This window comes from Coregonus clupeaformis, chromosome 1, assembly GCF_020615455.1.
Source record: "Coregonus clupeaformis isolate EN_2021a chromosome 1, ASM2061545v1, whole genome shotgun sequence".
Lineage (NCBI taxonomy): Eukaryota > Metazoa > Chordata > Actinopteri > Salmoniformes > Salmonidae > Coregonus > Coregonus clupeaformis.
Window position 1 is genome coordinate 28,148,061 of NC_059192.1, and position 23,574 is coordinate 28,171,634.

General features: G+C 41.6%; 1 protein-coding gene across 3 annotated transcripts; it reads right to left on the reverse strand.

The window, feature by feature from the left end:
- Nucleotides 1-2,358: 2,358 nt before the first annotated feature.
- LOC121571843 (bcl-2-like protein 11) lies at nt 2,359-20,446 on the reverse strand. 3 transcript variants are annotated; one of them, XM_041883600.1, is made up of 4 exons: nt 20,077-20,446; nt 17,161-17,528; nt 15,298-15,431; nt 2,359-5,200 (listed from the first exon to the last, which is right to left on the reverse strand). In XM_041883600.1, exons 2-4 carry the CDS (start codon nt 17,378-17,380, stop codon nt 5,072-5,074), a joined length of 483 nt encoding a protein of 160 aa, XP_041739534.1. In that variant the 5' UTR covers nt 17,381-17,528; nt 20,077-20,446; the 3' UTR covers nt 2,359-5,071. The 3 variants fall into 3 exon arrangements, with proteins under 3 accessions (XP_041739534.1, XP_041739525.1, XP_041739519.1); XM_041883591.2 differs by lacking the exon at nt 20,077-20,446 and adding an exon at nt 18,139-18,549; XM_041883585.2 differs by lacking the exon at nt 20,077-20,446 and adding an exon at nt 17,751-18,129.
- Nucleotides 20,447-23,574: the final 3,128 nt, after the last annotated feature.

Below are 23,574 nucleotides of genomic sequence, written 5' to 3' on the forward strand. Positions count from 1 at the left end.
ACCACTGTTGTGTCGTTGGCAAACTTAATGATGGTGTTGGAGTCGTGCCTGGCCATGCAGTCATGGGTGAACAGAGAGTACAGGAGGGGACTGAGCACGCACCCCTGAGGGGCCCCCCGTGTTGAGTATCAGTGTGGCAGATGTGTTGTTACCTACCCTTACCACCTGGGAGGCCCGTCAGGAAGTCCAGGATCCAGTTGCAGAGGGAGGTGTTTAGTCCCAGGATCCTTAGCTTAGTGATGAGCTTAGAGGGCACTATGGTGTTGAATGCTGAGCTGTAGTCAATGAATAGCATTCTCACGTAGGTGTTCCTCTTGTCCAGGTGGGAAAGGGCAGTGTGGAGTGCAATAGAGATTGCATCATCTGTGGATCTGTTGGGGCGGTATGCAAATTGGAGTGGGTGTAGGGTTTCTGGGATAATGCTGTTGATGTGAGCCATGACCAGCCTTTCAAAGCACTTCATGGCTACAGACGTCAGTGCTACGGGTCGGTAGTCATTTAGGCAGGTTATCTTAGAGTCCTTGGGCACGGGGACTATGGTGGTCTGCTTGAAACATGTTGGTATTACAGACTCAGTCAGGGACATGTTGAAAATGTCAGTGAAGACACTTGCCAGTTGGTCAGCACATGCTCGGAGTACACGTCCTGGTAATCCGTCTGGCCCTGCGGCCTTGTGAATGTTGACCTGCTTAAAAGTCTTACTCACATCGGCTACGGAGAGCGTGATCACATAGTCATCTGGAACAGCTGGTGCTCTCATGCATGCTTCAGTGTTGCTTGCCTCGAAGCGAGCATAGAAGTGGTTTAGCTCGTCTGGTAGGCTTGTGTCACTGGGCAGCTCGCGGCTGTGCTTCCCTTTGTAGTCTGTAATAGTTTTCAAGCCCTGCCACATCCGACGAGCGTCAGAGTCAGTGTAGTACGATTCAATCTTAGTCCTGTATTGACTCTTTGCCTGTTTGATGGTTCGTCGGAGGGCATAGCAGGATTTCTTATAAGCGTCCGGGTTAGAGTCCCGTTCCTTGAAAGCGGCAGCTCTACCCTTTAGCTCAGTGCGGATGTTTCCTGTAATCCATGGCTTCTGGTTGGGGTATGTACATACGGTCACTGTGGGGACGACATCATCGATGCACTTATTGATGAAGCCAGTGACTGATGTAGTGTACTCCTCAATGCTGTCTGAAGAATCCCGGAACATGTTCCAGTCTGTGCTAGCAAAACAGTCCTGTAGCTTAGCATCTGCGTCATCTGACCACTTTTTTATTAACCGAGTCACTGGTGCTTCCTGCCTTAGTTTTTGCTTATAAGCAGGAATCAGGAGGATAGAGTTATGGTCAGATTTGCCAAATGGAGGGCGAGGGAGAGCTTTGTATGCGTCTCTGTGTGTGGAGTAAAGGTGGTCTAGAGTTTTTTTTCCTCTGGTTGCACATTTAACATGCTGGTAAAGTCCCCGGCCACTAGGAGCGCTGCATCTGGATGAGCGTTTTCCTGTTGATTTATGGCCTTGTACAACTCATTCAGTGCAATCTTAATGCCAGCATTGGTTTGTGGTGGTAAATAGACAGCTATGAAAAATATAGATGAAAACTCTCTTGGTAAATAGTGTGGTCTACAGCTTATCATAAGATACTCTACCTCAGGCGAGCAAAACCTCAAGACTTCCTTAGTATTTGATTTTGTGCACCAGCTGTTGTTTACAAATATACACAGACCGCCACCCCTTGTCTTACCGGAGTCAGCCGTTCTATCCTGCCGATGTAGCGTATAGCCCGCTAGCTGTATGTTATCCATGTCGTCGTTCAGCCACGACTCGGTGAAACATAAGATATTACAGTTTTTAATGTCCCGTTGGTAGGATAACCGTAATCTTAGGTCATCCAATTTGTTATCCAATGATTGAAGATTGGCTAATAGGATTGATGGAAGAGGCAGTTTACTCGCTCGCCGTCGGATCCTTACAAGGCACCCCGATCTACGGCCTTGTCGGGTGTCTGTATGATATCCTTCGCGGCCGCCTCGTTGAAGAAAAAATCTTCGTCCAATACGAGGTGAGTAATCGCTGTCCTGATATCCAGAAGCTCTTTTTGGTTATAAGAGACGATGGCAGAAACATTATGTACAAAATAAATTACAAATAACGCGGAAAAACACACATAATAGTACAATTGGTTAGAGGGCTGTAAAACGGCAGCCATCTTCTCCGGCGCTGTTCTGTTTCTGTTGAACTGCCTGTGATTAATTCATTATGACTGCAATATGTGTGGTTCTAGTTGTAGAACAATGACAGCGGCTTACTAACTTATCATTAAAAAGGATGTGGCTTAATCAACAATGAAAGAAGATACCAGAAACACATTTTTTTAAAGATGAAAAAGGGCTTTATACAGGCACAGCATTATGCACAATATAAATCGCAACTTTGAAATATTTCAGTGCAAAAGAAAAAGAAGGGGTAAAAAATGGACATTTTGCTACAAATGTACTGGGTCCTGTGAGTCAGATAAATCCGTTTCTGTCTGTCTGCGCTCAGTGCAAAAGGGTCCTGAACAGACAATTCTGGGACAGAAATCATAGCGCAAGAGGGACACACCTGCACTTCCTCCACCAAGATGACACTGGTTGAAATTCATGGATCTTCCTAAGTACAACTTGGGAATGTTGCGGCTCAAAATTAAGTTATTGTATGTGTCTGGGAAAAATTATATTTCTCTCTATGGTCTGGTCTCTACCCATTAAGAAGTATGGACAGTATGGACTATGCTGTCACTCAATGGATTGATATCTAGAGTACATGGAATCATTGGCTGACTGTCTGAGAAGTTTCCATATTGGTTTCAGAAGTTGACAATTCAGCTTTCAGTTGTTCTCTTGGAAAGCCTCTAGACTCGACTACACCCTTATGAGATACAGTACTTTGAAATTAGGTCTTTGGTTTCATTTGACAACACCAAAAAAAAAAATACAGTCATTCAAGATATAAAAGACATGGCTGAGCAGTACAATTTTGGTACCAAGAAAAACATGACGGAATGATACGCTTCTCAATAGAAATTGTGTTTGCAGATCATTTCATCAACTAATACCATCCACCTTACATTTCGTCTACATGGTCAGCAAAACATACTTTTTTTGAATAAATCTAAAAGGCAGATGTTTGGCTATTAAAACCTCTAATGAGCTGTAAGTGCTATGTTATTTTAAAGATAGGCTTTTATCATCACATTTTATACCGTTCACATTTAATGTCATGGATAACATTTATTGAACTGTGGGTGTGGAATGAATTTTCACATCAAATACTGGCAGACTGACAAATAGGAGGCAATGGAATCAAAAGGGTGGCCAAGGCAGTTGGACTGAACCACGCCTATACTGTACCATACAATAGGATCTAACCAGCAAAATTACAGTGTAATCAATCTTTGGCTCACACAAGGGGACACATACAATTTAAAACCAACCCATGGTGCACAATGTGGTAGCATGTAACATTCAAAGTAACCCTACTTAAATTTTTGTTTATCCTTAAAGGCCCAATGCAGCTGTTTATTTCTTAATATCAAATCATTTCTGGGTAACAATTAAGTGCCTTACTGTAATAGTTTTCCATTACAACGGTAAAATAAGAAACAAAAATAGCTGGGAGTGTTCTGAGTATGTAATCTGAAAACTAGGTGTTATTGGCTAAGAGGTTTGGAACTCTCTTTGTTATTGGTATATATTAACTTATACTGCCTCAACTTCCTTCACATTTTTAAAGTGATAGTTTCATCAGCTGTTGTACGATATGATACAAAACACAGGAAAAACAGAATTTTGACTGGACTGGGCCTTAAAAAAAAACATTAATACTACCACAGATCAGAAATACAACACATTTTCAAGAATTTGGATATAGATCCTTCAAGATCGTTGGGTGGGTTTTGTCCCTGTTTATCCATCTAAGTTCTCAAGCACTGCAAGTCATCCCATCCATTAAAACCGGTATTGACCCCATTGGGTCTCTCTGCCTGTTCCTCTGGCTAATGTTGGTTTATGGCTCTCCATTGACAAAGCCCTGCTCCCCTGGTGCTCAGAGTTTGATTCTCTTCCAGCAAAGCTTCTATGAGCGTTTAATGACCTGGCAGCGCTGCACAGGACTTGGCCGGGCCAACATGAGTGTCAGCTGGGCTAAGAAGGCCCTGACAACAGCCCGCCCGATAACGGCAATGATGTTTGACAGCTGAAAAGGGACGCAGGAAAATAAGTGACAAAACAGTAAAATATCAATGTTTTTGGCTGTTGTTGTTCTCACGATTATTACTAACATCCTTGCTATTGCCCTTAATACTGAATATGTTTGGAAAGAAAATACATTTAAAAAAGGGTGCTTACATATAATTTAATATTTAATATTAACATTTAAATGTCTGGCTTGACTGAAACTGCATCTTCATTAAACAGGCTTTATCTGGGTCAATGGAACCGGACATGGAACTGGTTGCATCAAATTAGAATTGCAGATGAGGTTTGGATGAGGAAAGGAAACAGTGAGATGCCATGAGAACCAGGAGGAACAGACACAGCGCAGACTCTACACATCGGATCATGGGTAAACTCACAAACAAATAAAATACAGAGGTGAAAAATAAATAGCTGCAAGAAAAGGAAAACAGCACAGTAAAAAAGAGAGAAACTGTACAAGGCACATGTAACCTCCACAAAGCATTATCCACATGGTGTTATCCCTGTGAGCCCTCTGCAACAGGACACTCCATCTTTGGTGCTTTGATTAGGCTCAGCTTTCCAAATCTGCGCAGGAAACATAGGTGCAAAATTCCAGGTGTTGTAGAATTCCCAAAGAAAGTATTCCCAAAACTGTACAAATTACCTATTCCAACTTATCCTGGATCAGGGAATCTTGAGGCCATTCAAGGTCAAAAACCATTAAGACAAATTTGTATAGGTCCATTCTGAAAATGTAGCATTTTACATAATCACATATGTACAAGGTCTTTGACAGAATTCTCCCAGGTGCTACAGTATGTGTCTGCTGGGTGCTGCATGGGATGGGATTGAGGCTTCTGTCTGCCCATCATCTTCTCTGCAGGATGATCTGTAATAGTCGTCCAATCAGGAGCCCCATCCACAGTAGGAAGGCGGGCTCTTGGTGCATCTGCTGCAGGTTTACCTGGGCAACTTGACCGTTTCTGCCAGCAAGCCGCTGTGGAGGACACAGAGAAAAGAGCCCTGTTACATACACATACTCCTGTATACATAACCACTAAACATATATAGAAACATACAGGATAAAGCATTCAACATTATTGCCACAACACGTGGCGTAATAGTGCCATTCACCTGACAACCATAATGTCCCCTGCTGTGTGTTTAAGACAGACAGCTGAGGTTTGCTGATAATACTGGCTATGGACACGGCTGAATTCAACTGTGGTCAGTGTGTCAGTCCTTTCATGAGGGGCAGATTCTCGTCATCACACACGCAGCCCTAGAAACACAGGAAGCAGGCCAACACAACTCATTCCTGACATCCTGCCCCACTTCAACCCAAACCCTTGGTCCCTCTCCAGGTGTTAGGACCAGTGGGTTCACTCCACACTCAAGAGGCCCAGAGAAACAAATGAAATGTTCTGACATGTGTTTGTGCTCCTGTGATACTGTGCCAGGATGTGTTTGTGTATGTATGAGTTTGGTAATGATGTGTACACAGTATTGAATTATAGAAGCACAATTGAGCATTAAAGTCTGGAACCAACAGGACCCTGAACAGCTTCTACCCCCAAGCCATAAAACTGCTAATTAACCAAAGAGCTACCTGGACTATCTGCATTGACCCTTTTTGCACTAACTGTTTTGACTCATCACATACGCTGCTGCTACTGCTTATTATCTATCCTGTTACCTTGTCACTTTACCCCTACCTACAGTTGAAGTCGGAAGTTTACATACACTTAGGTTGGAGTCATTAAAACTAATTTTTTCAACCACTCCACACATTTCTTGTTAACAAACTATAGTTTTGGCAAGTCGGTTAGGACATCTACTTTCTGCATGACATGTAATTTTTCCAACAATTGTTTAGAGACAGATTATTTCACTTATAATTCCCTGTATCACAATTCCAGTGGGTCAGAAGTTGACTGTACACTAAGTTGACTGTGCCTTTAAACAGCTTGGAAAATTCCAGAAAATTATGTCATGGCGTTAGAAGCTTCTGATAGGCTAATTGACATAATTTGAGTCAATTGGAGGTGTACCTGTGGATGTATTTCAAGGCCTACCTTCCATCTCAGTGTCAAAATCAAAAGAAATCAGACAAAAAATTGTAGACCTCCACAAGTCTGGTTCATCCTTTGGGAGCAATTTCCAAACGCCTGAAGGTACCACGTTTGTCTGTACAAACAATAGTACGCAAGTATAAACATCATGGGACCATGCAGCCGTCATACCGCTCAGGAAGGAGATGCGTTCTGTCTCCTAGAGAGGAACGTACTTTGGTGCGAAAAGTGCAAATCAATCCCAGAACAACAGCAAAGGTCCTTGTGGAGATGATGGAGGAAACAGGTACAAAAGTATCTATATCCACAGTAAAACGAGTCCTATATCGACATAACCTGAAAGGCCGCTCAGCAAGGAAGAAGCCACTGCTCCAAAACCGCCATAAAAAAGCCAGACTACGGTTTGCAACTGCACATGGGGACAAAGGTCGTACTTTTTGGAGAAATGTCCTCTGGTCTGATGAATCAAAAATAGAACTCTTTGGCCATAATGACCATCGTTATGTTTGGAGGAAAAAAGGGGTTGTTGCAAACCGAAGAACACCATCCCAACCGTGAAACACGGGGGTGGCAGCATCATGATGTGGTGGTGCTTTGCTGCAGGAGGGACTGGTGCACTTCACAAAATAGATGGCATCATGAGGAAGGAAAATTATGTGGATATATTGAAGCAACATCTCAAGACATCAGTCAGGAAGTTAAAGCTTGGTCGCAAATGGGTGTTCCAAATGGACAATGACCCCAAGCATACTTCCAAAGTTGTGGCAAAATGGCTTAAGGACAACAAAGTCAAGGTATTGGAGTGGCCATCACAAAGCCCTGACCTCAGTCCTATAGAAAATGTGTGGGTAGAACTGAAAAAGCTTGTGCGAGCAAGGAGACCTACAAACCTGACTCAGTTACACCAGCTCTGTCAGGAGGAATGGGCCAAAATTCACCCAACTTATTGTGGGAAGCTTGTGGAAGGCTACCCGAAACATTTGACCCAAGTTAAACAATTTAATGGCAATGCTACCAAATACTAATTGAGTGTATGTAAACTTCTGACCCACTGGGAATGTAATGAAAGAAATAAAAGCTGAAATAAATCATTCTTTCTACTATTATTCTGACATTTCACATTCTTAAAATAAAGTGATGATCCTAACTGACCTAACACATGGAATTTTTACTAGGATTAAATGTCAGGAATTGTGAAAAACTGAGTTTAAATGTATTTGGCTATGGTGTACATAAACTTCCGACTTGTACATATCTACCTCAATTACCTCATACCCCTGCACATCGACTCAGTACTGGTACCCTGTGTATATAGCCAAGTTATCATTACTCATTGTGTATTTATTCCTCCTGTTATTATCTTTCTATTATTCTTCTCTCTGCATTATTGGGAAGGGCCCAAAAGCATTTCACTGTTAGTCTACACCTGTTGTTTACCAAGCATGTGACAAATTCAATTTTAATTTATGTTATTTAAATGAGCAACCACAGTAAGTGTATTCAACTTCTCAATGGAGGGTTAATGTTCTCCTCTTCTGATCTTTGTGTCAACATTGCTATGTTGGTCAGAGGCCCTGCAAACGACAACACTAGTCCTACAGCCTTGGGCTGAAGTGAACCCTAACATACCAGGTTTACAACATGAGTCATATCTCTTAATGAGAAATACAGTGCAGCAGCAGTGTCATAAAGGCCATTCTATTAGGGCAGCTACTTCAGCTCCAATGGAAAGGGCACTTGATGAACTAAACACAAATAGGGACATTTTTACTGTGAGTTGAATGGAGAGATTAGGGAAGAGATTGAGCCATTCTATTACGTCTTCAATGGTGCACTTGGCCTTGGCCAGGTCATGGCATCCTAATAATGGGGGATGGATGTACTACTCCCCCCTCACAGACAATTACCTCTGCAGACTTGGCAGAGGGGAGGTGAAAACAGGTGGCTGTCTTGGCCAGGCCAGCACGTTGGCCTGAGGCCACTAGTTTGGCAGGGCTTTTGCGATAAGCGCTTGGCATTTCCCCTGTGGCCCTTTTGGCAGAGGGGACGGAGGAAGCGTGATTCATTTTACAAGTATAAAATGAAGAGAAAACACCAAGTCTGAGTTATACTTTTCGCTTAGCGGTTTGAGTTGGAAAAAAAACTGTTTCTTACAGGAACTGTGCTGAAGTATGACTGGGGCATCGCTCCATTAGTGAATCACTGCAGGTGTGTCGATTCAGAGCAGCTTGGCAGGTAACCATACAGTGCAGACATTGTAAACCAGCCCCGTGCCTCAGGTATTCTGCTCTCAACAACAGGATTTTAGGAACAAATGCAAGAGGAATATCAATGCTTGGTGTTACGCTAAACGAGTCGTGCCAAGAACCACAGAAACCTGGAGTGACTGTGGATAGTGTCTGAGGAAACATGTGATGCGGAAGTGAACTTAAATTGAGGTGCATTAATTCCTCTGTGAGATAGAGCAGGACTGGCAACCTTGTAAGACCCCATTCACATTCAGGCCAAACATGATGAGTTCATTAGAGAATTGACAGATCGAAGGTTTGGCTAGATGTAAATGATTGTTCTGAAAGACTTAACAATAACTTAAAACAACCTGTTGAAAGGTTGTTTGATTAGAACATATCCTATTGGAAGTTTACGACTCTATTTAACAATGTGTGAAACAAATACTGTATGTTCCTTTGGTAAAGAGATTTTAATGGAATTAGATGGAAAGAGGAAAGACTTCTGTACTTACTGTAAGCTCTACAAATTAAACACATCCTACCATTCTAGGCAGTGGTTTCAACACAGTGTAAACACATAGACTTGTTTTCTGAGATTTGGCCATTGAGGCTGATGGTAAAACCTCTCTGGTATGTATTATAGTATCATGACTACATGTTGCATTTTGTATGGCATTATATAGTACACAGTATGTAATCACACGCCACTTCACACCCTGAGGCATGCAACATGAGAGGCTGGCATAAGGCAAATCAACAGGTGAATGATCCCTTTAATAATATGTTATTAGCTGTGCAAAACTGATGGAAGGGGGGGAGGGGTTCAGTAGAAAACATATTCCAATATTACTTTCAAAGACTTTCAGCTATTTCACACCTAGTTAGTGAAGTTAGTGTGTATTGTACTTGTTAGTTTCCTTAAAATGGGATACATTTCTCTTTCCCTTTAAGAATCATGTTTTTGGCAGTGATAATGTTATAATACCCAAATTCACTAAATACACACACTGAACGTTTCACACCCACAACCAGCAAATTGGTACAATGTTGCAAACCATTAACACTTAAATCAAGTCTCAAGTATAATGGATCAGGGCCTGAGTATTCAGTTGTTTCTGTGCCCAAACTGTGTTGTGGCATGCCGGCATCACACACAGAAGAATGACTAATCTCTCTCTGACAATTGATCTGGGGTGTGAGAACGCAGAGTGCAGCGACACATGCAAGCAAAACAAAGAACCACAACTTACAAGGCCAGAAGAACATTGAAAAACAATTCCACCTAATTGGGAGAGCAGACACAATTTGGAGTAGACGACATTAAATGAAAGTGACTCGCTAATACGTTTGGAGATTTCTGCCTGCAATTGCTGGCTGAGGAAAAACAAAGTTGTCACTGAGACACTCAATGCTACTCAGCATATGCTTTTATTTGATCAAAACAAGTTATTACGCAGCTGCTTAAAATAGTTTCCAAACAGACAAACTTCTCTCTCCCTCTTTCTACAAGAGAAAGACTGCAGGGCCTAAACCAAAATAACCTTGCATCACAAATAAGACAGGGTGTCACCACTTTCTAAGGAAAATCACTTTGAGTAACAAACCCCATTTAAAAAAAATAGAAACTCAACAAAGAAGTCAGCTGCCATGTAAATGCACAGATAATTTGAGTGGCAAAATGCAGACATTAGTTCTCTTAGAATATAACATGTTTCTGTGGCCAGACATCTGCTTTGCATTAGCAGGGTGCGTTTGTTTCACACTACTATCTGCCATATTCACCACTGGAGAGACGTCTCACCAGACCAGGGCTCAAAAAGTACTTGGATTTCTTTCAAATAATTTAGCTGCGCTTGATTGAGCTGGCCTGGTGCAATGGAACCAATGGAATAGTCCCAAAAATGCAAACCCTGCCCATCTGTCAGTCTGGGAAGGTTCAGTTAAACGCTCAAAGTATTTGAAAGAAAACAATAAAGTTTAATTCAGAAGAGTGCCCTGAATTAAAAGCCTCCTATTTCAGTCCACAGGACAGAGCACCTTCACATGCAAAGTTAACTTCACAGCGTTGCAACCACTAAGCAGTATGAAAAAATATATATATGCACTCACTAACTGTAAAGTCGCTCTGGATAAGAGCGTCTGCTAAATGACTAAAATGTAAATGTAAAATGTGAGCACACGCAAGCAACACAGAAACAGACAAAGAGAGTATGGAGACACCCAAACCCGCAACACACTCAAAGATTTAACAGAGGACCAACTCCACTCAGAAGTTATTTCCAGTGCCTTACACAAAACATGACAACCGTTGGAGCCTGGGTTCAAACTGACCCTGGGAGAAGATGACAAAGATCAGGTCTGGAGGGCCGGGGCTGGACTGAGTGTGTCTCCATGGTGCTGGGTGAGTGAAGCCTGTAAAGCCGGACCAGTGGATAATTAGAGCCCGCAGTGGGCTCTCTGAGAGCCTTAACCACAGGGTAGGCGTAATGAAGCTGAGCAGTCACGTAGCCCTGCCATGCTATGCTGCAACACAACCACTCACTCACTAACCATCTGCCCAGTCACTATAACCTGACCCTTCCTCCTCTGAGCTTTCAAACCCTCAAACTTGACCTTGATTGCGTACTCTGACAGCCAGAATATTTTCCATGATGGCTATTAGGCAGAGAAGGAGGGGTGTGTGTGTGTCTGTGTGTGTGTTTCTGTCTGTGTGTGTGTGTGTGTATGTCTGAGGCCATAGACCCAATAGACCCAATCAGAAATGAGGACTGGGAAGTCTGACAGATGTCACAGATCTGTGGATCAGTAAACAAAGTGTGTAGGTGTTTTTTATTCACCTTACCTGAAAACACACACACAAACATTTTGTCTACAAGGAAATAACTCACTTTATAGTCACTAGCCAGGAGATACTACCTCTGATCCAGATACAAGCATTATGACAGTTATTGGCAGTTGAAAACCTATACATAGAGCTAGATGAAAGACCTGCATTTGTCAGTAACACACAATGTAATACCTGTATATAGTTATTTAATAGACAATTGAGACAGATGGGAGACACAATTGGCCCAGCGTCGTCTGGGTTTGGCCGGTGTAGGCAGTCATTGTAAATAAGAATTTGTTCTTAACTGACTTGCCTAGTTAAATAAAGGTTAAAAATAATAAAAAATAAAAAATATGAGACCGTTGTAGATTCTAGACAGAGACAGTCTTGCAGAATACCTCACTCTGATGTCAACCAAACACCTGAGACCAGAACATAGAACACAACATGTTCCGCTTTTTATTGTGCTCATTGTTCTCAAAACACATACACCTCCCTCTAGCCAAGAGAGTACATACATACAGAACCACACACACACACACACACACACACACACAAACAAGCCCTGTTCTGCTCTACAATGTGTGTTAAGTCTGAATCACAGCCTCATTTGTTGAAAGGTGTGTAAATATTTATTTATCCTCAGACACCCGGAGGCCATTAGTAACACAACATTCACCTCACGGCAAATCCTCACACACTCATTCGAAAGAACAGTACGTGTCTTCAGTTAATATTTTTGGTTATACAGACAAACTGTCCACCTTTATGGGCACCAGGTAGTGACCCTTGGGGATGAAGAAAACACTTCAAGTCTGCTCAGATGGAGAGTGACAAGAATGGAACATGGGAGAAGACTCTCCATAGAGTGGTAAACAAAATATTTTCTCCAAGAAGGAACACAACAAAGCTTTGAGTATGATTAGAGTAAGATAAAATAATAATATAATATGCCATTTAGCAGACGCTTTTATCCAAAGCGACTTACAGTCATGCGTGCATACATTTTTTTGTGTATGGGTGGTCCCGGGGTTCGAACCCACTACCTTCGCGTTACAAGCGCCGTGCTCTACCAGCTGAGCTACAGAGGACCACAGTGGATTGCGAAAGTATTCACCCCCCTTGGCATTTTTCCTATTTTGTTGCCTTACAACCTGGTATTAGAATGGATTTTTGGGGGGTTTGTATCATTTGATTTACACAACATGCCTACCACTTTGAAACAAACAAGAAATAAGACAAAAAAACTGAAAACTTGAGCGTGCATAACTATTCACCCACCCCAAAGTCAATACTTTGTAGAGCCACCTTTTGCAGCAATTACAGCTGCAAGTCTCTTGGGGTATGTCTCTATAAGCTTGGCACATCTAGCCACTGGGATTTTTTCCCATTCTTCAAGGCAAAACTGCTCCAGCTCCTTCAAGTTGGATGGGTTCTGCTGGTGTACAGCAATCTTTAAGTCATACCACAGATTCTCAATTGGATTGAGGTCTGGGCTTTGACTAGGCCATTCCAAGACATTTAAATGTTTCTCCTTAAACCACTCGTGTTGCTTTAGCAGTATGCTTAGGGTCATTGTCCTGCTGGAAGGTGAACCTCCGTCCCAGTCTCAAATCTCTAGAAGACTAAAACATGTTTCCCTCAAGAATTTCCCTGTATTTAGCGCCATCCATCATTCCTTCAATTCTGACCAGTTTCCCAGTCCCTGCCGATGAAAAACCTCCCCACAGCATAATGCTGCCACCACCATGCTTCACTGTGGGGATGGTGTTAATAAAAAAATAAAAAATAAATTAAAAAAATTCCATTTAGCAGACGCTTTTATCCAAAGCGACTTACAATCATGCGTGCATACATTTTTTGTGTATGGGTGGTCCCGGGGATCAAACCCACTACCATGGCGTTATAAGCGCCGTGCTCTACCAGCTGAGCTACAGAGGACCACATCATCTCGGGATGATGAGAGGTGTTGGGTTTGCGCCAGACATAGAGTTTTCCTTGATGGCCAAATAGCTCAATTTTAGTCTCAACTCACCAGAGTACCTTCTTCCATATGTTTGGGGAGTCTCCCACATGGCTTTTGGCGAACACCAAACCGTGTTTGCTTATTTTTTTCTTTAAGCAATGGTTTTTTTCTGGCCACTCTTCCGTAAAGCCCAGCTCTGTGGAGTGTACGGTTTAAAGTGGTCCTATGGACAGATAATCCAATCTCCGCTGTGGAGTTTTGCAGCTCCTTCAGGGTTATCTTTGGTCTCTTTGTTGCCTCTCTGATTAATGCCCTACTTGCCTGGTCCGTGAGTTTTGGTGGGCAGCCCTCTCTTGGCAGGTTTGTTATGGTGCCATATTCTTTCCATTTTTTAATAATGGATTGAATGGTGCTCCGTGGGATGTTCAAAGTTTCTGATATTTTTTATAACCCAACCCTGATCTGTACTGCTCCACAACTTTGTCCCTGACCTGTTTGGAAAGCTCCTTGGTCTTCATGGTGCCGCTTGCTTGGTGGTGCCCCTTGCTTAGTGGTGTTGCAGACTCTGGGGCCTTTCAGAACAGGTGTATATATACTGAGATCATGTGACAGATCATGTGACACTTAGATTGCACACAGGTGGACTTTATTTAACTAATTATGTGACTTCTGAAGGTAATTGGTTGCACCAGATCTTATTTAGGGGCTTCATAGCAAAGGGGGTGAATACATATGCACGCACCACTTTTCTGTTATTTATTTTTTAGATTTTTTTTTAAACAAGTTATTTTTTTTATTTCACTTCACCAATTTGGACTATTTTGTGTATGTCCATTACATGAAATCCAAATAAAAATCAATTTAAATTACAGGTTGTAATGAAACAAAATAGGAAAAATGCCACAGGGATGAATACTTTTGCAGGTCACTGTAAACAGAGTTATGAAATTAACCAGGAAACTGATGACCCAGGGTAAGATTAATCACCACCTCACAGAGATTGTTTAAGATACAAAGACATGACAATATACTGTAGATGAACAGCTGGCTGATCAATCGCCATGGTCACATACAATCTACTGTACACTGTTGCAATAGCAGTAGCACAGATTTCCCTTTATCTTGCCTTCTGCACTATGCACCACAATTTCAATGTGGCTATTGGACCTGTCCTGTATCTATTATAACTAATGTTATAAAACCAGAGTGCCCTCAGTACATAAGAAATTACAGCACAGAATGTGTCTATGCTAGGTCAAGGACACAAAGAGAGCATGTGAGCGTGAAATAATTTAGAATGGCACATGTTGAGCTGAGCACCTTATCAGCTCCATTTGATACAATGCAGTCCTTGATATGGTTTGTAAATAAGGTGATGCAACCTCCAGAAATGTACTGTGCAAGTAGCAAGAGAAGGAAAAAAAACATCTGGCTGCACAGGCATTTTGTTCACCGGTGCTGTCATGAATTTGGCAGCAGCTCTGAGACAACACTTAAATTATTGACACTATCTAATGGGAAGATGAACTTTACCCTGCCCTGCAGTGACAACAGTGATCATCAAGACCCTGAAATAATTGTTTTTGCAGTGCCTGTGTAGCATATCCGTACCCTCTGGATATTGAAGCTACCCATTCCCTGAAGAGAGTCCTTTAATTAAATGTTAACATCCCAAAAATGATGTATCATCTGGATATATGGATCATTATCATCCTCATCATCACTTATCTGTGGCTCCTCCAACCCTATATGTGTATATACAGTAGTAGGTTAGCAGACTCAGTGCTGGTGTGGTGTTAATAATAATAATAATAATAATAATAATAATAATAATAATAATAATAATAATATGCTATTTAGCAGACGCTTTTATCCAAAGCAACTTACAGTCATGCGTGCATAAATTTTTTTGTGTATGGGTGGTCCCGGGGATCGAACCCACTACTTTGGCGTTACAAGCGCTGTGCTCTACCAGCTGAGCTAACAGTAACTACTCACCCCATGTATTAAGAGATCATTGAAATCATCTCCAATGCGATTAAGCTCCTGACCGATCAGTGTCTCTGGCCGCATGTCCCCTGCAGTTGGTGGTGGGCGTGGTCTATAGCGGTGGAGGGGGTTGGGCCACACGTCTGGTGGACAAAGAGCAAATAGCTGTCAGAAATCATTGGAACACAATCTAATAACAAAGACCAAGCTACAGCATTACTAAGAAAAGTCCAGTATGACACTTTGCAGACAAGCCAAGTGGTTCCTATAGTGTGGTTAAGTTGTCAATATGAATGTGTTCTGATCTCTTTCTATGACTCACAGGTGTCATGAAACATATGTCTAATATTTCTCATATCCCTCAGGGGCCCTGTAATATCAGTTGAACCAAACGTTAATGTGGAAACACTTTACTTACTTTACTTTACTGCAAGTGGCCTGGTATAATGTCTTTATATCACTGTCATAAAGGAGACATAACAATAACACATAGCACAGTGACAATTCAAGACATGCATCATCACAGCATTTCCCATGATGAGTGTAGGACTAGTATTATGAAATGTGGTGTTTTGTTATCTTATGACAATCTTATTACTGTGTTTTAAAGGCTATTTGTTAAGAATCCTCAAGTAAAGTTGTCAAAATCAAAATGCCATTTAAAGAACCAAAGGCATTATGCCCTGAGAAGATATAATACCACACTTGTGGTATTCTATATGTGTGCTAGGATGACTCATATCTGAGTCAGAAAATACTAAAAACCAATAAACAATTCCAACCAGCGTCCGTCTCCCTCAGGCAATAACAGACATACGGTAGTACTAAAACTGGAGAACATTTATATTATTCTCCACAAACATACTCTTCAGACTTTATCTAAATAAATGGCTTTGAGTTGGGGCCAGTTCACTTACTTCCCAAGATCAGAGATAGAACAGTTGTTGTTCTCTACCCCATTAAGAGTAGCCTTTGGGATTAGAGATGTTTCGTGAAACACTACAGATAGAGATTTATCTGTCCCTTATATCAGCCGGCTCCTAAGGAGAATGAACGGAGAGGAATCCCTGTCTGCTGCTGACAAAAGACACAGAGGTCTATTTTGACTGGCCTATACTCCAACTCACTACATGTGGCCTCTGCAACACTGAGCGCAAATAAAAGGACACAAGTGAATCAGGCTGCTCAATCACTTCTATTATGCACTGTGCCTGTTTGTCCCTGTGTATTTCCTTTTGCTTGTATTCTATAGCCACTGGCTTTGTTAGGGAATGTTATTGAGGTTGAGTGTAAATCTGTGTGCACGCACAGGTGCCTTTAACACACACATACGCGCATGTTTTGCTATCATTCGCGCGCACAAACACACACCCTGTCTGGGCCCAGGTGGATCCTTGGTGGCTTATGACAACTCAGTAAACAGAGGGCAGATACTGTTCTCTAGAAACTTCCTGCTGAGGTTGAATCCAACTATTGGCTCATGGTCACGTTATTCTGTAGACTCGACACATGCAGATATGGTAATGACTACGGTACTGAAGTAAATATAACAATAGACATTACAAACCGCCCAGGAACAATAGCATGCAATAAACCAAGACGCATCCGTGCGTAATAGCCCCCAATCCTCCCCCCATATCAGTGAATACGCTAAAAAACCAATGGTCCTTAATACGTTGGAATAGCCAGGGAATGTCGTCAACTGGTGTGGGTTAAGTGTTCAAAACAAAGTGCACCTTCCGATTGACACAATGGCAGGGCACACATCATTATTTGCGCATAAAGGGTTTATCATGTGCACCATGCCATGCAGCTGCCCAGCGCTGGCGGGATAGTGAGTAACAACATTTATTTGTTCGACACAAGCCTTACCATCATCTCGCCGGGTCTCCTGTTCTTGAGACATGCGCTGCAGTGCGTGAGTAATGACTTGGCTAGATGGGCTCGGAGTCTGTGTCGACTTGTTATCTTTCAATAGCGGGGAGCTTGGAACAGAATCGCTGTCGAACGAAAAATATCCACTGGATGACCTGGACAGTGTTCTGAACACCGGCGACCTCGACTGGAAACCAAGCAGACTATTTGGCATCATTATTCCTCCCCGTGACTGCTGGTCCCCTTCACAGAACTGGGGGTTGTCAGACGGTTCGGCACGGGAGGCTGCTCCGCCACCGGGATGCGATTCTCCGTATTTCCCTCTCTCAATTAGGATGGTCGAGCCATTGGACTGATTTTATGTTCTGTAGGATAGATCAAGTATCAGAGTTAGGCTATTTTTCTGATTTTGTCGGGGCAATGTCATTATTTGTTGGAGATTTGCTCTTGTGGACTCAAAGTCTAAACAGTCATAATGTGTAGGCTGATACAACAGAACGCGCATGACTAAATATCCCGCCGGGTCGAGTCAAGTCTATCCAAATTGTTGACTCGGCCGTTACTTCTTCCTCTCCACATAGGCCTACCTCCATTGTTTGTTTGGATAGAAGTGCTGATTCCAGCATTTTTAGCAGGGGTAAAAAGTTGGCATGAAGTTACGAGCCGTAGTAACTGCGTCACAACCCCATCTCCAAGCCAAGTTAACTTCTTCTATCTGAAATGAAAGTTGTTAATAGCATATTGTGCATCCCCAAGACAAATCTAGTTATAGTCATGTTTTCGAAATTCATCTGATCGTTATTCAGAAAATTTTATTTCATACACGAATTAGTTCCAAATTACGCATGGAGGATCTCTTGCGCATGAAGGATCGCAGGCAGCGTACACTCTTTCTATATTAGCCCTATAGTCTACCTGTCGGCTTTATAATACTTTATAATACTTTCAGTAGCCTACTATATCATAAATACTTACTCATATCAAATAAATTCTGAGTTAAATCGAAAGCCACATTTGAGAGACAACCAAAACGCAGAGACAGTCAGACGACGAACAATAGTCACGCAGTTTGTTGCTTGAGTGTCGGCAGACTCCGCACACATTCTACCAGCATGTGTTGAAAGCAGACCTGATTGGATTAATGCGTCTGTGACTGGCAGGCGAAAAAAACGCTTCCAAAATCATAGGCTAGCGGCCAACTGGTCCATTATCGCCACCCACAGGTTGAAGTAGTAGCCTATCTCTTTTTACTTTGTCTTGAAATTGTAAATACAATTCGGCCCCTCGCCTTTATATCACTGAATCACCCGAGAACAGGAGCCCCATTGCAGTGGTCAAAAAAGTACCCAATTTTCATACTTGAGTAAAAGTAAAGATACCTTCATAGAAAATGACTCAAGTAAAAGTGAAAGTCACCCAGAAAAATACTACTTGAGTAAAAGTCTAAAAGTATACTTAAGTATCAAAAGTAAAAGTAATTGCAAAAATATACTTAAGTATCAACAGTAAAAGTATAAATAATTGCAAATTGCTTATAATAAGAAAAACAGACGGCACTATTTACATTTTAGTCATTTAGCAGACGCTCTTATCCAGAGCGACTTACAGTTAGTGAGTGCATACATTTTCATACTGGCCCCCCTTGGGAAACGAACCCACAACCCTGGCGTTGCAAGCATTGGCCCCGTGTAGCTCAGTTGGTAGAGCATGGCGCTTGCAACGCCAGGGTTGTAGGTTCGATTCCCACGGGGGGCCAGTATGAAAAATGTATGCACTCACTAACTGTAAGTCGCTCAGGATAAGAGCGTCTACTAAAATGTAAAATGCCCAGGGATGTTCTCTTGATTAGTGAGTGAATTGGACCACTTTCCTGTTCTGCATTGAAAATGTAACGAGTATTTTTGGGTGTCAGGGAAAATGTATGGAGTAAAAAGTACATTATTTTCTTTAGGAATGTAGTGAAGTAAAAGTAAAAGTAGTCAAAAATATAAATAGTAATGTAAAGTACAGATACCTAAAATAACTACTTAAGTAGTACTTTAAAGTATTTTTACTTAAGGACATTACACCACTGCTCCATTGTCGTGCAACTTCAACAGGTAACACATCTACTGCTGGATAGTCTGAGAGGAGCGAAGGTACGTTCATGTGGAAAACAAAAGGAAAACAAAACAATCAGTTGCCTGCCTTTCTCTCATTCCTATCCCCCCCAAAAACAGCCCTATAGGCATATTATAGACTACATCGCATTGCAACCAACAGGAATACAAAATATAGCCTAAATCCAGGCAGCCGTGGAAAGAAACGTATATTGGGTATTTTTATTCTATTCAATACCAATCCCACTGGACACAGACGGCAATTCAACGTCTATTCCACGTTGGTTCAATGTAATTTCATTGAAATGACGTGGAAACAACGTTGATCCAACCAGTGTGTGCCCAGCGGGAATGCGTAGGCTATTGTTTCAAGCTTTTCTAGGATGGAAATAATAGGCTACTAAAGATCATCAGGAACGACTTATGTTAAGAAAACATCATTCTCACACGCTAAACCGTTGTGCAGACACCGGAGGGGCTTTATCAAAACAAGTACAAACTTTCTCCAATTAATGCCACACCGTGCGCGTCTAGGCGTGCGCCGTAAGCCGAATATAACACTTATGCTTCATTACGAAAACACATGAATAGACAATTTGATGTGGTAGCCTACAAAATAAATGCATTTAGACCAGACACCATAATGATCTAAAAACGATTAATTAGGCCTATGGGGCTATCTTGGGTAGTGAAATCCAAAATTGGTGGAGCGGCGGTGAGATTTTCTGTTATATTGTCTATTCTTAGTCTACTGAAATTTTAGCTATCAAAAACATCAAAGCATGCTATTTCCTTATGTTCATTTTGCACTCACCTGGACGAATCGGACATGTCCTAAACCGCTTCAGTAGCGGGACATAACAGTTGTTAATAACGGTAAAATATCTGAAAATCCGCTTTTGAACTTCTCACATAGGCGCAAAACGCAAAAGTTTTGAGCCCAGTGCCTTTTTAATCAGAAAACTACGATGTCAACATCGAAAGAATAGTGGTTCCGCCTTGTAAAAACAGATCCCCTACAAAATATAGGTTGGTTGAAGGAGGGGGAAAAGCGTTCGACTCTTTTGTCTTCGGTGTGGATATCTCAGCTCAGCTGAGGATACTTCCTTGCTGTAGCAGTTCACTTGCGATTGATATAAAAAGTTGACGCTTCTGGTCTGTGCGGAGAGTGGGATGACGCCTGTATGCCATCCTCCGCCTCTGACCCGCTTACTCTTTCACTGGGTGCGATCTAAGCCTCCTTTCAAAGCATCCCTTCAAGTGTCCAGATAAACCTCTTTCTCCCCTCAACATTAAGAAGAATTTGCATTTTCTAGAGTCATTTAGTACACATATTTGAGCCCCTAAAATAGTTGTTGCATTGGTTCATCAAACTTTCGCCCACACATTCTCAGTTAGAAGAAAGGCTGTTTCACAAGACAGTGTTAAAACGTCAGATGCACCTTCTCACAATCATCCATGTGTTGATCATTTGCACAACATAACACTATTATATAAATGGTTCGCAAGCAATTAAAACACAGCATGGCATTTATCTTTATGAATAATGTATGAGCAGACAACTTTAACTTCTCCTTGGTTCAACTGTTGACTGCAAGTCTATAACAAAATTATAAAGGGAAAACATGAACGAAACAAGATATACTATACAGTGAATGTATTACCATACAGTACATTTATTAAGAGCATTGATAATTGATTGATACAAAAATGATTTCACTGTCATGGAAAAGTTTAAGTTTCTATGCAAGCACAAGTAAAGAGCAAACAATGTTTGTTCATTAAGAGTCGATCAACATTATAGGCCTACATGTAATGCAGACATCTGATCAGAGAATTGAAGGATATAAAGTACTAGCCTACATTTCCCACATGTATTTTGTCACAAACCATTTTCTATGACTGTGCTCATATTAATAAAATATATTCTAAACATATCTTGTGTATTTACCATTTTTGTATCAAAAAGCTGGCATAATGGTATATTTGGTCTTGATGAGGGAAAGTGGCAGGCAGAGAGATTCACAGTAAAAGTGTGTCCCCACTGGGCAGAGACATCAATTCAATGTCTATTCCACGTTGGTTCAACGTAATTTTATTGAAATGACGTGGAAAAAACTTTGATTCAACCAGTGTGTGCCCAGTGGGTCTCTGTATATACTGGGGATTGTATTTGTTGGGTGATTGCACATAGCTCACTGGTCCACTTTGTGAAGCTACCACATGCTGTTAGCAGTGCAGCCCATGTGTCTACTGAGACAGTCTGTTTCCATACACCTATGGTCTGGTCTGGTGCACTGTCTCAGTCCAAGGCTAGGTCTCAGCTCATAAGGGAAACTAGTATCAAATGTTACATAACATTAGTCTTTCTTAAGACTTGTTCTTAAAAATGTAGTTCTGTCCCACTACTATCGTGAATACATTTAATTTCAGAGCTTTCTTTTGTACAAACAAAATTAGCATATCCATTAAGCAACACTGAGTGTATCTATACTGAGCCACATAGGCATCTATGTAATGGATTGGACCAAAAAAAGTACAAAACCTCCCAAATGCATACATATGAAATAAAAAATAATGATTTGACAACATAACAAACATGAAGCATTTGAACAGTTTTAGACAACAAATAACAGATTTAAATGGCAATGCATCAAAATAATACAAGAAAATGAGACAGTCACATTTCTATGGCTGCGAATAATGGCACTAATCTAGACAACAACTGGGCCTGTAGTCTGCAATCCCGGTCCAGATTAGGCAAAATACCATGGGCTCTGTTCTAATATCCACACTACGCAACTTAGAATGCATGCCCAATATGTTGCATTATTCTTAGTGGTATGCTAGTATGGACATTGGAACATAGCTCATGGCTTTTCACTGAGAACTATGTGATGAGTCAAGCAGTGAGCAGGTGTGAGCTGATACTCTTGAGATCGGCCCAGCATACTGCACAGTGGGGCTCACAACATGGAGGCTCTGATGGGGTACTCTGGTGGGGAATAGAAGGCCCACTCAGGGTTGGCCACCCCAGCGTTAGGGACCTAGATGCAGCAGGAGGAAACGTTGAAGTCAGACACCACTTTCAGGGCCTCATATCCTTCACCGATCTACACAGCTCCAACAGCTGGAGGACAAACACAACAGGAGTCAGAAACATTACATTTGCATAAATCAATGCAATCAATTAATGATAATGTGAGAAAATGGTCAAGGAGAAGACTGGTATGAATAGCCTTGTAAGTGAGTCAAAGGCTGAATTTTGGTTTTTATAATGAAGGTTATGTATTGAAATTCTAGACAATGTAGGATAGGGTATAGACAAAGATAGAAAATTAATCTGATCTGATTTGCGATGACCTTCAAGTCAAAGTTCAGTACAATCTTCTTCTTTTCACAACAGTCCCCAGCAGGAGAATGATTTAGCATCTTTAGTAAGCAGCATTGGCCATCATGAATTGGCGGTACATTCAGATACAGACAACTCTGGGCAGACAGGTGGCAGGTGTTGCATTGCACTGAGGATCTACAGTAAGTGTTCCAGGAGCAACAGACAAAGTCCAGACTGACTTGAGGAGCTAAATACCAGAGCCCATTGTCTTTATAGGGCTCAGACTGGCAACAGATTGAACTGACTATGAACAAAGTGTACTTGCATGATTGGGGGCTTTATGTGAGTTTGTAAAATATTACAATGGGACTTAATAGTGCAGACTGACTTAGTGTTCCTAACTTTAACTGTAATAACAATATGTCTGACGTTCTTGCTTTGACACACAAAATCTCTTGTTCTAAGAAAATGCTGGAACCAACACCCAATCGGAGCTATCTGTATTCACTGTGCAACTAAACAGGAAGGTAACTACACAGCAATAGGCAAACCTAATTATAGCAAGAAACATTGAGATGAGCTATTCTGACAAATTTCAGTTGACCCCAGGTCTCTCTGTCACAGGTGCAGGCAGCCTCCCTCATTAGCTGACCAGTTTCCCATGGCTGTTGTGCGGACAGTCATATTAATCATAAACACAGGAGGGCCTATGATGTAATTGTTCCAAATCAGTAGGAGGGTAAACTTAACAGCCTTATTGGGCAGAGGTGTGGGAGAAGAATTGCCTGTGGATCATTCATAAACCCATCAAAACCAATGGGGTGGAGAGGGTGAGTAATGCCAGCCAACCCCACAAATCACTGAGTCAGTGTGAACAAATACATATTTCTTAAGACTAGAAAAATACTTTACTCCCTTATATGCTGTAATGAATTTATTGAATGTTTTTCAGCTAAATAGTTATAGTAAGCAATTCAG

Bases quoted from the DNA above. Each gene is read 5' to 3' on its own strand.
- LOC121571843 (XM_041883600.1), bottom strand. From the start codon at position 17,380: ATGATGCCAAATAGTCTGCTTGGTTTCCAGTCGAGGTCGCCGGTGTTC. The intron at 15,432-17,160 runs GTAAGGCTTGTG...TTTGTCCACCAG, and splicing joins GGAGACCCGGCGAGATGATG to ACGTGTGGCCCAACCCCCTC. The intron at 5,201-15,297 runs GTGAGTAGTTAC...TGTCCTCCACAG, and splicing joins ATGATCTCTTAATACATGGG to CGGCTTGCTGGCAGAAACGG.